We start from the raw sequence: 18,901 nt of genomic DNA, 5'->3' as shown, positions 1-18,901 counted from the left end.
GCAGCATTGTTTCCAAGAAGTGTCACATCTGTGGACTCACCCACAGGGTCTGCAGACTGACAGGGCTATTGGTACTTTTACTATAGTAAAAGCACCCATTCATCAACTGCTTATGATGCACCAGCTCCTAGATTAAGTAATTTGTGGGTAGGTACTTCATTATCCACATTTTACAGATGAGGGCTCTGAGGCTTAGGGAGGTTCAAAATGTTCCTTTATTAAAACACTACAGAGGGTCAGCACCCAAACTATAAAGAGTTCCAAAGTCCCATTCTTTGGACCTGGATATTTTCCCAACTCATGGTGTAGGACACTGAGGAGGCACACTGGTGTGTTCTTCAGGCTGAGTGACACTGAGGTTTGAGCAGCCTTACGGTAAAGCACTGTGTACCACCCTACTCTGAACCACTGAACCCTGTGTCCATATCCCCAGGCTGTCTTATGCTTGGGGGAGTTTTCCTGATGCCTTGAACTCCTTCCCATATTCTTTTCTTGGTTTCTTCCCTAGTTATATGAAGAGCCATGAGAACACTGTAAACACACTGGACTTCTAGGTGATATTTATGAAGCATAGGAATCCTAGCCTTTTTCTCCTCACCCTTAAAAGAGACAAAAGGTCATGAGCCCAGAAATTAAAATTTTTTTCCAAACCCAGAAGGTAATTTTTTCTATTTTGTAAGTAGAATGGACATTTACTTATAATATAAAAAAAATGGAAACAAAAATGAGCTAAATTGAATCAATGTGTTTGCCTATCTGTTCCTTTTGTCTTTGCTCTACAAAAAACAAGCTCATGTTTTCCCAGATCTTGGCTCAGATTAAAAACAAACAAACAAACAAAACAAATCATGGAGGAAAGATGGATGCGTGGAGAATACTGAAGAAATCAGAGAAGCCACATCTCCATATTTACATTCTGCCATACAGTTTTTCATCTCTGTCCCACTCTACAGAAAGCATCATTAACCCAGATGACTTAAAACACCATCAGGATTAACTGAATGGGAAAGAGATACCAGGAAGTTTACTGTGGAAGGAAGCAGAGTTTTGGGAAAGGAAAATCCCTGGTTAGCTGCCAGTAGGAACCTGAACAAAAATGCAGAGCAATCAAGGATTGCCTGGACTCAAGTCCACCCCTGCAAGAACACAGAAACATGTGTTAGAATGTGACCCAGCTCTCCAAAGTCCCATCTCTCTGACTGACTGACTGAATGAGTCCAGCACGTATCTTTGGGTGCCGGCTATACAAGTATTATAGAAGCATTACATCTGGGGCAGCCAGGTGGCTCTGTTAGTTAGGCGTCTGCCTTTGGCTCAGGTCGTGATCTCAGGGTCCTGGGATCGAGTCCCACAGCAGGCTCCCGTTCAGCTGGGAGCCTACTTCTCCCTATGTCTCTGCCCCTCTCTCTCTGGCTCTCATGAATAAATAAATAAAATATTTTAAAAAGAAGCATTATATCTGGGACTACTGCTGTGTGGATAAAATGATTAATTAGATTTTGTTTGTAACTTCAGGCTAGAAGGAGACTCAAAAATTATCATCTGAGTACATTTTTTATCTCCTGTATTCATTCCATTAATATTTAATAAGCACTGATTATATATATAAAACACTGTGCTGGACATTATGCAGGATGCATGTGTGTCTAAGGAATTGGTCCTGCCTCGGAGGAAGGACTAAAACGCTGTATTGCAAAGCAGTGTGGGTTTGTGCTCACAAATAGTGCCAAAAGTTCAGAAGAGGGAATGTTCTAGTTGTTCATGGAAGGCTTCAAGGTAGTGGTGGTGTTTCTAACAATCTTTGCAGATGGGTTAAAGTTTAATACATGGCAATAGGGGAAGGAAGGAGGGAACAGAGTAGTCAAAGGCACTGAGGTCTGGAAGTGCGGGCATGAGTCTGGTAAGGGGAACACAAGGCAATGGAATAAATGGGAAAACAAGTTAGAATTGCTACTTGGGCAGAACACTTAATTATCTGCTTACTATTCATGAGGTGCCAGCTGAGAAGGTTTATGAGTCAAGAAGACATAAAGCCAGGTGGTCTGTGGCTGAGGGAGAAGCAGGTAGAAGTGACCCTGTGAAGGCTGAGGTGCTTGGGGCTGGTAGGCAGACAGTGCAGGTCTGTGAGCATCCATCTAGGGGACGGGTGCTGGGTAGCGATGAAGGACAAGGGCACCACAGGCTGTAGGCAAGGCAGGGACTGGAAGGAGGGGTGAGGAGATGCAGACCACACATGTTTCCTTCTCTACAGCTGTTTCTCAGGCTGGTCTGTTTGGCACTGGGAGGAAACTTAATGTGGCGTGAGGGGGGTCCTTGAGACAGTTGCCCATCAGCTGTTGGAAAGAACTTGGGATTAACATGGCTGGTGAACTGTAGCTTAAATTCTGGTTGAGATTCTTAAAAGTTGCATAACCTTGGATGAGAGGGAGATTCATCCCTGATGGGAAATGCGAGTGGTGTGTGTGTGTGTGTGTGTGTGTGTGTGTGTGTATGCATGTGTGCGTATAGTGTGTGTATCTATGCACATGTGTGTGAGTGTGTATGTATGTTTAGAGTAGTAGGAAAAGGATGAAAAAATTAGGGATAGGTGGGTCATTGACCTACGGAATGGTTTATTTTATCTTGACTGTCAAACTAAGGAAGAGTATAATTAAAGAGAATGGTTTAGCAAGATTGCCCAGAGGAATGAGGCTCCTAAATAATAATATAGATAAAAAATGTATTTAGTATAGTTCATAGTCTAAATGTATTAAAATGTAAAGATGTAGTACAGTGCTTAGCGGGTCTGGATTTGTAACAGGGAGATTAGCTCTGCATGTTTCATGGTTTCTCGACTTTGACATGCCTCCTTGGGGACTGTATGAAAAACTTTGTTTAGATTATTCCAAATCCATTAGTTCCACAGAGCAAACAACTTAAAGCACTTATCTTAAGCACAGGAACAGTTAGTTCAAAACATACTCCCAACACCCTCCCCCTCATTAACCAAAGTTGAATTTTATTTTCAATAAATATTTAAAACTTATCTTTAAACTCTTGAATTTAGACAAAAAGACAAATGGGCTCACAAAATAGGGACTCTTGCCTACTTTCCCTAGGTTGAATTTCTATGCAGGCGACCAAAGCCAATTTATGGAAACTATTTTCTCCTATCATACCCCTGAGAGTTAAGTGTACTAGGTTTGCTCCTAGTCCATCTTGTGGAATAGAAGGAAAGCTGTACTATCCACAGAGAGAAAGACTATCAGTAAAAATCAGAATAAAGAGCAGAAGAAATGCTTTCTAACCAAACACTTTCCCACCTAGCAACTGGAAGAAAAGTCCTAAAAATACAACATCATTTACGGTCGAAAAACAACTGTTTTCATTACATACAGGTCATGTATTTTAGGCTTAAAATTCAATCTTTTCTCTAGAAAGAAGAAATAGTAACTGTGCCCTTTACTCCCTTCTACTCTCCCCCCAGAACCTTGCATGGAAAATGAACTTTCTGTTAAAAGGCCAGGATAATTTTTTTGAGGGGAGTTGGGTGCGGGGGATGGGAGAAATGGGGGATACAGCCTCAGGGACTGAGCCTTCTTTCTTCAAAAATAAGGCACCTGCGGGTGAGGAGCTGAGAGCAGAGCATCTCCCCAGAGCCTCCTGTTGGGTGCCTGTGATTCGCATTCAGGCTGAGTCCTCTCCTAGCGATGAGACCATACTGGCAGCACCTGCGTCATGGGATGGCCGAGACTGCTCTGCCCCCACTGCCTCCCCTGCCGGCTGCCTCTGGGCCTGTCCTGTTGACAGCCTGACAGCTTTGGGTTCTTCGTGCGTTAGTTACCAAGGCCAGGCTGGTAAACTGAAAGCCCCGAGCATGGCCCCTTCTGGAGCCTTCCCGTCTCCCCTGCTCCAGTTCTGGACGAAATGCTGCCACAGCTTTGTGTGGCAGGGAGGAGGGGGCCGTGATTCTAGAATTCTAGGACTTGTGTGGGAGCTGAATTCTAAGACGCAACGACAGGAGTCAGAAAGTGCATTTGTGCATTAGGCCAGTGCGAAGGCTAACATATCTGTGTACTTACTGGTGTGGTCTGGGCCTGACACTCCCAGCCCCTTGGATTCTAGCCTTCCTCAATCAACAGGGCTGGAGGCTTATGCTATTTTGGCTAGATATTCAAAATAATTATATATTTTTTAGAGAAAACATAAAATACTGATTTTTCAAGTTTGGGTTGGCTCTCATCATGAGGTTGTGCTTGTGGGGTTTGAAGACGTGACAGTGTTTCCCTCTGAGATCCCAAACCCCACTAGGGCAACAATTGACAACATCCTTCCAAATATGTTGAGATTTGCCCTCCACCTGGTCACACTCTCTGTGGCCTCTCCATTAGCACAGAGCCTGGGTTTGGACTAGGGCCGCTGAGAGGCCTCAGAGGTGCAGAGGAGGCCTGGGGGCAAAGGCATGTGACCCTGATGGAAGAGAGTAAGGAACAAATATAGATTTGTGAGGGCTTCAGACCCTTGGGCTCCCCATTTTGCTCAAGTTCAGACTTGGTGAATATTAGGGTGGTAATAACTCATTTTCATAACATGAGCCTGACTCTGTCACCTAACTATTCGGTTCAGTTCCTTGTGTCTACACAAATAACTTATTTTGTTCTCACTGAGCTGGCTCTCTGTACCTTCAAAATCTCTCTCCATTTAACAGTGAATTTGACAGATATTCAAAGGTGTTACTAGACATACAAGCTTCCTGTCCAAATGTATTTACACAAATCAGCTGAGTCTCTTCACCCCTCCCTCTCTGTTGTGTCAGCTTGAAGAGAGGGAGAAAAAAAAACTGCATTTGGTGCCCAAGCATGTCATATTTGTATGCCCTCTGGGGAACATCTGAGAAACTTCTCTCACACCTGGGAAGTAGGTAAGGCCAGTATGGTTGCTAACTCAAAGTATTTATTTGTAAGCAGAGTATCCAGTTTCATGCTAACAAAGGCCTTAGAAGCAGACCAATAATCACCAGCCAGAAAGAATCAAAAGTAATTTTTATAGCCCTGGAACTGGATTTCTGTATCATTATTATTTGAAATTATCACCAGATTACCAATAATAATATAATAATAGCAGCCACCATTTGTCGAGTTCATGTGCCAAGCACTGCGCTGTCTTTCATTTATCATCTAATAAAATCCTCACCAAGAAGCCATGAGACAAGGTCTATTACCTCTGTTTACCAAACAAGGTGGCTGAGTTGTGAACAGACTACTTTGCCTGGTGTCACTCAGCAAGGGCCAGAACCCGGCTGAGATATGGTTCTGTTGGCCCTGAGCCCATGTCTTTAGCTGCTCACTCATCTTCCCTTCTTTTCCTGCTCCTCTCTGGGGTGGATGGCATCAGCCTTGGACTGGTGAACGCTCTCACTCTGGGAGAGAGGGTCCTGGCTAACCTTGCACCTTGGCTTAGGCTTTCCCTGGGGGTTGGGTGGAAAAGAGGAAATGATGAAGTGTTTGAACCCAAAACTTAGAAAAGGCCAAAAGACACAACATAAGAGTGAACAGAAATGGAAATAATTCCAGGGGATGGGTCAGAAATAACCTACTTGGATGGTGATTACATTGAAAGATTTTGTTTCACTCTTCCTCTGTTATTTTACAAGATGACCAGTCAAAATGGAATAGAGAAGTATTACAGTTCCTTACTGAGTATAACTAATTTAATAGGAACATTAAATTATTGTCTACATAGACACCAAGCTCAGTCTTTTAAAATATACACGTCTTCTAAAAGCCCACCGCAGATAAAATCCAATTTAAAGCCCAGCCATGGCCAGCAAGGCTTGGCACTGTCTGGCTCTGGCTGACTTTCTGACCTCTTCTCACATCATATCCATACATTTTACCTTGTGCCATCCATGAGGGCCTCCTGCTTTCCTCAAACAGATCAGCCTCAGGGGCCTTTATTACACTTGCAACTTCCTCTCTTGAACAGTTTCCCTCTAGATATTCACGTGGCCCTCTCTCATTTCACTTCTGTCTCTGCTATAAACACCATGTCAGCAAGGCCCACTGTGAACTCCTCATCTAAAGTATCACCCAAGCTCCCCATGTACACACACACACACACACACACACACACACACTCATTACACTTATCCACACTTTCACACACTTAGTCTCTCACATACATTTCCACATTCGCATACTTGTGCATCCACATACCCACTTTTACACGTTCTCATATGCACGCACTCACATGTGTAGGTACACACTTCACACACTCATGCATATTCACACTAGCACCTACACTTTCACACCTTCCCACTTACCATATTCACACACTCACCATCAGGCACTGTCATGCACACCCATGTACTCATTCACAGTGTGGACACTTTTTATCCTCTTTCTGGTTTTTACATTTCTTAATAACCCATGTTACCCATTGCCTTTATTTTTTTTTTTTAATTTTTTATGGTCTGTTTCCCTCTGTTGGAAAGACAGACCCATGAGGCTAGGGTCTTCCTCTTTTTTGTAATCAGTGCTCTACCTCCAGTGCCTTAAATAGTACCAAACACATAGTAAGGACTTAAATATTTTTTGAATAAATGTATACATTTAAGTCATCAAAATAAACCATTCCCATGTCCATCACTGCATGCAACTCAGTATGCTTTCATCAGAAAATCCATGGAGGGAAAAGTCAGAAAGGCATGAAGGCTGCACCTTCTAATATAGAACAGCTGTACGGATCCTGGGTTCTTTAGACCATGACGAACCCCATCTGTCCAGTGGCATGAAAAAGTCTCTAGTTCAGGTGAACGGCACTTGGTGAACTTAGGCTTCTCAGAAGAATCTGCAGAACAAACAGGAAAGACAAAGCATGAAATCAAGAGGGTAATGTATGGTCCTAATAAAACACATATTTACAGTGGTAAAGAAGAACCGTTTCTTTTAGAAACACTGTTTTCCCAGGTCACAGTTTCAAAGCTCATCATATGTTAGTTATTTCTCTGTCAGTTCTTGAATTCAGGGGAAAACTGTTTTGTCTTTATTTCAAACATTATTTTTAGGGCCTGTTTAAGAAACCAGAACTGGATGTAAGGTTTATTTGGAAGGTTGACCCCAGAAACTGGAAGTGAGGGTAAGGGAGAGTGGGGGGAGGGAGGACAGCTAAGTGTGCTGTTTGGCAGGTTACTATGTGGCTGACTAGGGCCCAACTCCACACAGGCCCCTCTGAGAAGCTGTAAAGGGTAGAGTGTGTCCTAGAGAAGGAGTGGAGGCTGGGGTGTTTATCCGCCAACTCCCACCATCCACTGCTTGACCGCTGCCCTGAAGGTGTTCATGCCCATGAACCTCTAGGGCACACCTGTACATGGGCTGAAGATCCTGCCTGACTTGAGAGGAGCCTGGATAGGCACCCCCTGAAGTGCACCCTGCAATGTGCATGTTGGCAACCATACGCCACGGATGCATCCCCTGACATCAGGTGGGACAAAGGGATGTGGTATGGCACCTCAGCATCCACGACGGAGCCTTTCTTCATTTTATAGATTTTTTTTTTTTTTACAAAAAGCCACTTATGCTTGCATTCTTTAAAAAAATTATTTAAATTCGGGATCCCTGGGTGGCGCAGCGGTTTAGCGCCTGCCTTTGGCCCAGGGCGCGATCCTGGAGACCCGGGATCGAATCCCATGTCGGGCTCCCGGTGCATGGAGCCTGCCTCTCCCTCTGCCTATGTCTCTGCCTCTCTCTCTCTCTGTGACTATCATAAATAAATAAAAATTAAAAAAAAATTATTTAAATTCAATTAGCCAACATATGGCATATCACTAGTTTCAGAAGTAGTGTTCAATAATTTATCAGTTGTGCATTCTTTTCAAAGATTCAGCCAGTACATCCATTAGGCAGATGATGATTAAAAAACTTGTGCATACTTATGTGTCAATTCTAATTTGGGAAGCGGTGATTGCCTCCTACATGCTAGGATATTAGCCAAAATGCCTCTCATCTATGAAATCTATAGCAGATAAGTCTGAGGCAAAACCAATTTTTGTATACAGATTCTCATTGTTCTCGGACTTCCATGTAATTTTGGAGATGGTCAGGTTTCTTTTTTCTTTTTTCCCCTCCTTATATGATTAGTCTTCAATTAGATGTAAACTTAATATATTTGTTCTCGTATCTAAAGCTCTCATCCCAGGGCAATAGGGAGACTCTTAATTTTAAAGTATCTTTTTTTAAAAGTATCTTTATAAATACTTTGAAACATAATTTAAAAATAAATAGCATGCAACCAAACCCATAAAAATTCCTGATTCCAAGTTCCAGGTTTGTATCTGGTGTTCTGAACCAAAACATGCTTCTCTTTCTCTTTGTCAGCAAAATCATAATGAATGGGATATTATAAACCTTCTCAATAAATCCCTCATTCAGCCATCCACTCAGCAGACACTTACTAAACATCTACTTTATGCCAGGCCCTCTTCTAAGAGTAGATCAGGAAACAAAACTGCTAACATTCTGGTCCTTGGGGAGTTTCCCTTTCAGTGGGGGCTGGAAGGAGGGAATCCCATGTAGAAAAAATATGAGCAGGGTAAGAAGATAAGGGGCTGGGAAATGGAGACCCCACCCTCCTTCCACTAATACTCATATGAATGTGGCAAAGAAGCTCAGGATGGGGAAATGTATTCTCATTTTAATTTATTTTTTTTAATTTTTATTTACTTATGATAGTCACAGAGAGATAGAGAGAGAAGCAGAGACACAGGCAGAGGGAGAAGCAGGCTCCATGCACCGGGAGCCCGACGTGGGATTCGATCCCCGGTCTCCAGGATCGCGCCCTGGGCCAAAGGCAGGCGCCAAACCGCTGCGCCACCCAGGGATCCCTGTATTCTCATTTTAGATCACTTGCTGCCCCGAATAGTATGGGCACAGGCAAATGAATCTTCAGGAAATTCTGAGTTGCAGATTGGTCCTTTGCCCTAAGAACACATGTTGGGGGTGACAAATATTTTTTCTTTTTAAAAAAATTCATTCATTCATTCATTCATTCATTCATTCATGAGAGACACAGAGAAGCAGAGACACAGGCAGAAGGAGAAGCAGGCTCCCCACAAGGAGCCTGATGCAGGACTCAATCCTGGACACCGGGATCATGCCCTGAGCTGAAGGCAGACACTCAACCACTGAGCCACCCAGGCATCCCAGAATGTTTTTCTTAATAAAACTCCATGGTCATATTGTTGTAAGAAATATTCCTTTCACTGTATTAACTAAGAGATTTGCAAGAGTTTCGGGACATGGATAGGATCTACTTGGGACCAACGGTAGATAGCCAGCCCTCTCTAGGTGGTCAGCATTTACGAAGCTCTCTGATAGCACTGAAGTATAGAGGCCTGTATGATCTGCTACAAAGGAATATAGTGAAAAGGTGTGTATTTTGCTAGGTAGGCATCTAGTTTACAGTAGAGTACATGGAAAAGTTCCTTTTTCTATTAGCTGAAGCACTGAAAAGGTTATTTTCAGAGCCTTTCAGAAAATAAGCAATTAATAAAACATATTTAAGCCACAAATATTTTTAATGCCTGCAGGTTTGAGGAGAGTATTGCAGATTCTGACTACCCTGCATGGACGGTTAAGAAGAGGAAATGTGCTGGATTACAAATCCAGAGATTGGTGTTCAAGATCTTCCCAAGCCATTTGGGCCTCAGTCTCCTCAACAGAGAGGCTGGAAGAGATGGGATTCAAGCTATTATACAACTTCACTTGTAATGATAAATGACGTATACCACCATTAATAATAATGTATACAACTGAAACATAATTTTGACATTTAAGCTAAAACAACCAGAGAACACTAAAAGCAAACACCATTCAGATTTTTCTATTCCCTGTGCAACAAGCCTACCAAATGATAGCAAGAATAGTAAACCCCACCTAAAAACTTGAAACAGAAAAGGAAAACATTTTTTTGCTAGCTGGAGAGAAGAAACTTTAAAAAATTAATTTGAAACACATTTTTCTTGCTTAAACTTAGTACTCTTTTTTATTCTGCTTCCTTTAGCTCCAGATGTATAGCCCCATATTATCTTCTCATTCTAAATATTAGGTAATTCATGGTTGTGGTGCTAATGTGATGAAGCATGTGCCCATACAGGAACTCTGATACAGACATAGTGCAGCATAGCTATTTTTGTCTTTTTTTGAATGCATTTTTTACTGCCCACCCTCCTTTCCCTACCTTCCTCCTTTCTTTCTCTTTCCTTGCACTCAATTCTCCTTCCTTCTTTTTATCTTTCATGTCTGGGTATATGCTGTTAAGTGTCATAGCAGCCAGATTCTCAGATGGCCCCAATGATCCCTGTTTCCTGTTATTTACAAGATTTTGTATTTCATCTCCTCGGATAATTTGCTAATCTAATCTACAAAATATGGCAGCATTGAGGAGATGTCATATCTGGGGTTCGGCTACAAATACTGAGACTTCCGTCTTGCTAGCAGATTCTCATTCTTGTTGGTTTCAATGAAGTAAACTTCTGTGTTGGTGAGAACCACATGACAAAAGACTGAGAGTGGCCCCTGACCAATAACTAGCAAGAAAATGAGGCCCTCAGTCTAACAACCCTCAAAAACCTGAATCTTGTCAACAACTATGGAAGTTGACCCTTCCACAGTCCAGCCTTCAGGTGAGACCACAGCCCTTGTTGACATTTTGATTGCAGCAGCCTTCTGAGAAAATGTGAAGCAGAGGTCCCAGAGGATGGGTTAATTTAGAGGAAGGGCAGGGTACAACATTAACTGAATGCTGTTTAGACAGAATAAATGAATCCAATATACCATAACTTGAAAGCAGTGTTCGATGGTGTAAAACACTATTCTTAGCAAATGGAACGCATCACAGTGAGTGGAAAGTACATAACTTCTCTGTTGGAGGCAAGATGAACTGTAGTGTAGCTGGCTGCTTAACTCCCTCTCAATCACCTCCTGCTTTAGCTGTTACTGCTATGGCTAAAAATAGCTGGCATTCCTAAAGTTCAGCTTCTCAGTGTCCTATTGAGGTTTCCCAAATCTGAGAGGTACTGGCTCAACCTTAAAATGAGCATCTATCTGATTATCTGAAAATCTTTTTTATTTTTTTAGGATTTTATTTATTTATTCAGGAGAGACACACAGAGAGAGGCAGAGACACAGTCAGCTGGAGAAGATGTGGGATCCTGATCCTAGGACCCCAGAAACATGACCAAAGGCAGATGCTCAACCACTGAGCCACCCAGGTGCCCTTAGAAGCTTGTTTTATACTTCACTAGAAAGACAACAAATGGCTTTCTTAGGTCCTCTTTGATGAGCCACAAACAATAATTTTTGAACTAGTAATAATTCCTAGTCTTTCATGATTTTTAGCCTACCTCTAGAGAGAGTATAGTTCAATATCCATTTACAGCATCTCTGAAAAGAATGTTTCACTTGACAAGACAGTCTGCCTTTGGCCCTAAATTAATTCTCACTAGGAGAAACGAATGTTCTAATTCAAGTGGGTCCCACATTCTGAAAAAAACGTTAGTATTAACTCTGATCAGCATTCAAAATCTTGACAACAGATCCTTATTTTCTCTTTGGAGTCTTCATTTTGAAAATGAGGATTTTGACTCACAACAACCTATTTCTTTTAGTTATTATTACCATGTTACATACACCACCTTTCATATTATATCATCTTGAATACTTTACATGATTGTCTCCTTTAATACTGACAATAATTCCAGAAGTGGGCATTATATACACTTAGAAATGGGTGGAAAGCTGGAGTTTAGAGAAGTGAGTTGCCTGTGTTTATACTGCTGTAGGTAGCAGAGATGGGATTAAAAATACAGGTCTGTGTGATTTCAGGCCTAAACTCAGAACTAGCAAAAAATAGTAGCTTTTTTTGTTAGACAATTTTTTTCTTGCTTCTCAAAAAATTCCCAGAAGGGAAAAATGAAAGCTCGGATGCGCTCTTAATTCAGTTCTCAGAAATCAGTAAGCTGGCAAGCCACTAAGAGCATTTCCTAATTGTACTTGCACATTGAAATCAACAGGAGAGCTTTAAAAAATACTGATGCCTTGGCCTACTCCCAGAGACTTGAGTCAATTTCTCTGGGGTTCAGGCTGGGTTTCGTGATTTTTAAAAGCCCCAGTGCTTGCAATGTGTGGCACAGGTTGAGAGCCAATAATGTAGAGAAATAGTTATAAGTAAGCACTGAAAGGTTGGCTTTCCACCTTATTAGTTTCTCTGATCAGTTCTAGGAGAGCTTTGTATCAAGAGTGACACTTGGTTTGGGTGCTTGGCTGACCCAGTCAGTAGAGCATGCAACTCTTGATCTTCGGGTCATGAGTTCCAGTCGCATGTTGGGTGTAGAGCTTAAAAAAAAGTGACATGTGTAAACTCCCACGAGTCTAGTTTGAGAGGGTGTGGGAAAGATATGAATATTATCATCTCAGAAGAGTAAAATAATGCTTCACCATGAGTACTGGAGAACAAAGAGATATTTTAAATATATACAAATATGGTGCATGTCTAAAAGCTAATCCTGCCTAAACTTCTGATGGACTATAAACTGGTAATGGGAATTAATTAAGAAGTTAGACTGGTATTCCTACTGAAATTGTTATTTAGAAAGCTTGAAGAGAGTAAAACTCTCTTCAAGTCTTTAAATGTTGATCGAATGGCAGTGTGTACAAACTACAATGATAGAGGGACGGTGTCAGAGAGAGCTGGAGGCACTACTGGTTGCAACAGCTCACCATTGACAGTGACCGTAGCTGATTTTGCCAGTCAGACTGGCAGAGCTGGCCAAAGTTGGCTGCCTTCTTCACTGCCCAGTAGCTCTCTCCTTGGAAGAGGATAATCTTCCAGATAGTACTCAGAGGGAGGACATCAAGCAGCTGTTACACACTGAAGTAATCTTACGTTCTTACCCTCCCTCATCAGACAGGCTTTTCCATCCTCTATTCTTGACAAAGCAGAAATAAAAACAAAGGAAGTCACAAACCAATTCCCAATGTCTGCGTGGTGTTGGGTGTTAGGGGAGAGGGAAGAAGAGGAATAATTGAAATGGGAGGGGAGGGTTGGCAGGAAAGGACAACTTTCTTCAGAGAGCTCTGGGTTATGGTGGGGAAGGCACTCAGGAGCCACCTGCCCTGAAATGTGGAGCCTTCACTGCACCATGTAATGTGGACCATCTGCTGTCCTGGGCACACTGGTCATCATCCCTGCATGGAGCCTGAGGACTTGGATACCTCTTGTGGGGGCAGGAGCTTGAAGGGAAAAGCTTCCCCTCTGACCAAAGGGTAACCAAACACAATTGGTTGAGAACTTCCTTTTGAGTTGGGCAGCAGTTGGACAACAAAACAGCAGTCCTTAATATCACTAAGAACAAAAAATTGTAAAGATAAAGAAAGCAATTTTATGGAATAAGTAAACTTTAAGCATGATTTTAATCATAAAAGATGAAAGAAATGATAAGACCAAATCAGAATATGTGGTTATATGTGCATGAAAAATGAAAGACGAAATACTATAATGAGAGAAAAGCAAGACATACATTGGACTAAATGGCTTTTGGTCACCAAATTCCTTTTTGGTGGATCTGAGCTCTGCTAAGCAGATTAATCATAATCTGCTATGATTATAAGAGTAATCATATAAATGTTTGCTGTTATTATTTACATCCTTGCAGCCAGCTGTGATTGTCAATTTATGATTTGTTAACTGTTGTTACCCAAGAACAGCAAATGATGAACATATTGCTGAACCTGAAATTCATCCTGCATTTTACATCTAATTATAAGTCCAGTAGTGCTAGTTGAAACATCTGAAGTATATGTGGTCATACAAGGACAGCTATTTCCCTCGCTGTTAAGAGGTGATTTCTGTGGTTGTCCTCTAGATGGTCAGAACTACTGAAGTCTCAGTTGTAGATACTTGGAGGATGTTGCTATTTTATTACATATTAGTATTAAAATGAAAAAAAAATCCAAGCAAAGTCTTTGTGTGTTCCTGAAAGCAATTAAAATTCCTCATGCTGGGAGGAAAATTATCAGTACCTCAGGCAGATACTGTGGGGTTGGCCAAAGAGGATCTCTGGAATATTAAGAATGCTACTTGATGTTTTTCCCTAGTGACCTCAGTACTCTGGAATCACTGCACAAGCGTTATCAGCTTCTTGGCAATGATCTTTTGAGAAAAAGCTCATTAAAGTGGAAAAGCACTGAACTGGAATTGGGAGAGTTCTGGTTCCATCACAACAAGTTGATCCAACAATTCCAACTCTCTATGTCAAAGCCATCCTGAATGGAATGGGATGGGTGGTTGAGTCGTATTTTAAACATTTTATGTGTCATTTATTTGTGAAGGAAATCCAGCCTAAATATTTGCTGGGGCTTCCTGGGAATGAGTTTCTGTACCAAGGGGTACTGAATTTTGCACAATGTTTGTAAATACTTAGATGGAGAGGACTAAAACTCTCCCTGAACTTTCGAGGGTCCTCTCTTTTGAAGCTCTGCCTTGAGGCCACACATCCTTTAAAAAAGTACTCATCATTTCCAGAGTGCTCTTCTATCTGAAGAGCTTCAGGAAGTCAGCGGTTCCTCCAACTAAGGGAACCTTATACCCACCTCCTTTTACTGAAGGTCATGTCCTTGATGGGTGCTGGTGTGTTGAAATATGGTAAAAGAAATTTGTAAACTTCTTGGTTGATAACTATTGTTAAGAGTAACTGAACTACCTTAGAGATAATCTAATGTCAAAGATCATATTAAAAAAAAAAGACTAAAAAAAAAAAAAAAAGACTGATCAGATTTTTTTTAACCTATGGAATTGCCAAGAAATTATGAAACCACAGATTGTGAGTTTGTATAGGCTACTGGCAAGAAAGGTCTTAAATTAATGGTAGAACTTGGCAAAAAATTTAATTAAGGATTTCATATTGGGTAACACTGAATATAAGGAATTAACCTTCATACTTGCCTTCCTTTATGGTCTCTGAGGAACTGAGGAAGGCATAGCTATAAAATCTACTTAGGTATTTCTTGGTTTAGAGTTGAGAACAAGAGTTCTCAAGCTCTCTTCTTCCTTCCTTCTTTTCTTTTCTCTTCTTCTTCTTTTTTTTTTTAGATTTTATTTATTTATTTGACATAGAGAAAGAGCACAAGCAGGGGAGCAGTGGGCAGAGGGAGAGGGAGAAACAGGCTCTCCACTGAGCAAAGAACCCAACATGGGGCTTGATCCCAGGACCCTGGGATTGTGACTCACGCCAAAGACAGACGCTTAACCAACTGAGCCACCCAGGTGCCCCTCAAGCTCTTTTCCGAAACGTTCATTTCCTTCTTTCTATTTTAAACTCTAGCATGCTTTTAAAAATGGATTTCTGGTGCATTTAAAAAATGGTAGGGTTTACTAAAATAAAGGCTTGGTAAACATGGCCAGTAATATGGCCAGTAATGAATGTCAAGTCAACTGAACTTTGCAGTTAGTATCCCGAAGTGTTTATAGCACATGTGGCCTGGCAGGAAATTTAACTGCACACAGCCTATAAAGATAGCTCATGTGGACAGCAATGGCAGGAAGCAGAGAGCACGCATGTACTACTACTAGCATTTAAGCATTTATCTTTTTGCCAAATTTTGCTTTATGGGGCTTAAATTTAGTTTTCATGGAATACTTTCCTTATAAGAAATTACTTTCCTTCTTAAATACTTGTGATTGAACATAGTTAATCCTAGTTTTCAACATTCAGGGGCATTAATCAATGATCTTTCTCCTCTTTCCTTCCTCCTCCATAGCATGATTCTGGTGCGTTTAGCTTACTTAGTGTTTTCACATTATTTCATTTAATTGTCCTGACCAGAGAGACCATATACTTCCCTAGCTGATTTAAAATGTTCTCAAAAAAATCTCAAAAAAATTTTTTTTTCTCTCCTCACTAGATTTCAGGCTCTGTACCCAGCAATTCTCTTAAAACCAAGAGGGTTTCTCAGGTGTAATGACAAGGGGACTATTTTGCTTGGTGTTTTTTTCTCTGGCTAGAGAGGAAGATGTGCCAAGGCAGCTATAGCAGCCTCAAGTTCCAATAGTGTAGTCTGCTGGAAGGTGGAAACAGGAGCATCACTTCAAAGATATACTTACTACCCTAGAGAACTAACCTAGGAAATAGAATTGCCATGGTTTCATTATTTTAAAAAATTTATTATTCTATATAGCATGCTTTTGAGATGTCTAAGAAACAGCACCACATTCAGTAAAATTTATTTTGTTAAAGGAGGGGACACCCTGGATAACATATCAAGTAATTATGTGTAAATAGAATACAATCAAATAACTAAAATATAAAGCAAGAGGATTAATTGGATTAATTAGGGCCTCTGGAAGGAATGTAGAATGGCACAGCCACTGTAAGAGAAACAATTTAGCGGTTCCTCAAAATGTTAAACACAGAGTTAGCACATGATCCAGCAATTCTACTCCTAGGTATAGAGCCAAAAGAACTGAAAACATGTTCACACAAAAACTTGTACAAATATGTTCATGGGAGCATTATTCACAATAATAAAAAAGTAGAAACAACCCACATGGCTGTGAACTGATGAGCAGATAAAATGTGCTATAAACAGAATACTATTTAGCCATAAAAAAGGAATAAAGGACTGATACAAGCTAAGACATGGATGAGTCTTGAAAACATTTTATTACACAAATGAAGCCAGTCACAAAGGGGCACATTTTATATTATTCCATTTATAGAAAATGTCCAGAACAGGTGAATTCATAAGACAGAAAACAGATTAGTAGTTTTCCAGGAAATGAAGAGAAGGGAAATTGGAAGTGACTTCTAACAGCCACAGGGTTTTACATTGAAGTGATAGAAATGGCCCTTAACTGGTAGGAGTGATGGTTACATAACATTGAGAATACACTAAAAACAACTTTTAAATGATTAAAATGGAAATTTTTCATGTGAATTTTATCTCAGGAAGAAATACTGAGTATTTTTACAAAGCAAGAAGCAAAAAGTTATAAAGCAAGAAGTTATACTTACCACAAAAATTTACTACATGTAATTTTTTATTTTTTCTAATCTTCTATTGAACACTTTTCATGAATTTTAACTTTCGTGTCATTGTCACAAAAATGGGGATTATAACTCACTGAACAAAAGGCACTACTGAAGAATCCCTTGGTCATATGAAAATATTCTGGATGAAACTTAGCTAAATAAAGCATTTGTGAATGGGGTTGTCAGGTTCTTTTTTTAAAGTATTTTTTAAAAAAGATTTATTTATTTATTAGAGAGAGAGAGAGAGAGCAAGCAAGCATACACTAAAATAGGGGGAAGGGGCAGAGTAAGAGAATCCAAGCAGACTCCCTATTGAGCATGGAGCCAGATGTATGGCTCTATCTCATGATCCATGAGATCATGACCTGAGCTGAGCCATCCAGTTGGGGGGTCTATAGGCAGAGTGGATGTGTCACATGCTGGAATCACCCGTGGAATGAATGGATGGATGGATGAATTTATTTATTTATTCATCCAGCCATCCATCCATTCATCCATTCGAGACACAGAGAGAAAGAGAGGCAGAGACACAGGCAGAGGGAGAAGCAGGCTCCATGCAGGGAGCCTGATAAGGGACTTGATCCTGGGACCTGATCCTGGCACTCCAGGATCATGCCCTGGGCCGAAGGCAGGCACTACACCACTGAACCACCCAGGGATCCCCTCAACCATGGAATTTAAAGAGATACTGATGCCTGAGTTCCATCCTTCGAGATTCTATTTTAATTGGTAATTTATGGAATCAGCACTTAATTTTCTGGGCATTGGAGTTTTAAAAGCTCCCAGTGATTTTAAAGGGTAGCAGAATTTAAGAACCATGGACTTCTGTCTTTTCCCTTCTGAGCTCAGAAGACACTATGCTTGTTTTTCACCACTGGGGTCTCTCGTCTGGTTCTCATATGCGAGTTCTTGGCCAGAAACAGGAGGAAAAAGTAAGTGTGGGGACATTCTAATCCAAGCCTAAAAAGTATGGCAGTGCTTTGCCAACATCAAATCTCTGTCATTGAAAAATATGAACCTCCTGAAGTCTCAGGGAAGCCTTATACTGCCAGAAGAAACCAACTAACAAATGAGACTTTATTTTCCCCATCTTGTAATTTTTAAAAAATATTTTATTCATTTATTCATAGAGACACACACACACACACACACACACAGGCAGAGACACAGGTAGAGGGAGAAGCAGGATCCACGCAGGGAGCCTGACGTGGGACTCGATACCGGGTCTCCAGGACCACACCCTGGACTGAAGGCGGCGCTAAACTGCTGAGCCAGCCCGGCTGCCCCCCCATCTTGTAATTTTGTTGAGGCCAGTTAATCCTCACTGATGATGATGTACTCTCTTACATAATTTCATTTTTAAGGCTCAAAGTTTCAAATGCAATAAAACACGGTCTTTTGTAGTGAGCACATCAAAGTTTTTGTTTTAGGATTTATGGCTACACTCACCATTCAGTCATTCACGCGTTCTCTTATTCAACCAACAATCACTGAATACCTGTTTACAGGCCAGGCCTCAGCTTAACACCTGCACTTGCTGGGACAGTGTATTTGGTCCAAGGATCATGGCACACTGTACTGTTTTTTTTTTTTTTTTAAAGATTTTATTTATTCATGAGAGACAGAGAGAAAAAGAGAGAGAGGCAGAGACACAGGCAGAGGGAGAAGCAGGCTCCATGCAGGGAGCCCAATGCGGGACTCCATCCTGGGACTCCAGGATTACTCCCTGGGCTGAAGGCAGGCACTAAATCGCTGAGCCACCTGGGCTTCCTTGGACTGTTTTATATAAATGGGCTGGCCTAGTTCCCTGAGAAAGAGAATTGGCTCATTCTTTTT

At 41.1% G+C, this 18,901-nt stretch overlaps 1 protein-coding gene across 10 annotated transcripts in view; it reads right to left on the bottom strand.

Moving 5' to 3' along the window:
• The window catches only part of GHR (growth hormone receptor), a 271,673-nt gene that overhangs the window by 24,670 nt on the left and 228,102 nt on the right, over positions 1-18,901 (bottom strand). For all 10 annotated transcript variants that reach the window (XM_041747921.1, XM_041747926.1, XM_041747922.1 and 7 more), the window contains one exon: positions 6,699-6,828. In XM_041747921.1, coding sequence (XP_041603855.1) covers positions 6,699-6,828 — 130 coding nt within the window. The remainder of the gene's footprint in view (positions 1-6,698; positions 6,829-18,901) is intronic.

The sequence above is a fragment of the Vulpes lagopus genome, chromosome 3 (assembly GCF_018345385.1).
Source record: "Vulpes lagopus strain Blue_001 chromosome 3, ASM1834538v1, whole genome shotgun sequence".
Lineage (NCBI taxonomy): Eukaryota > Metazoa > Chordata > Mammalia > Carnivora > Canidae > Vulpes > Vulpes lagopus.
The sequence above is the reverse complement of the archived record's forward strand: the minus strand, read 5'-3'. Positions and strand labels throughout refer to the sequence as shown.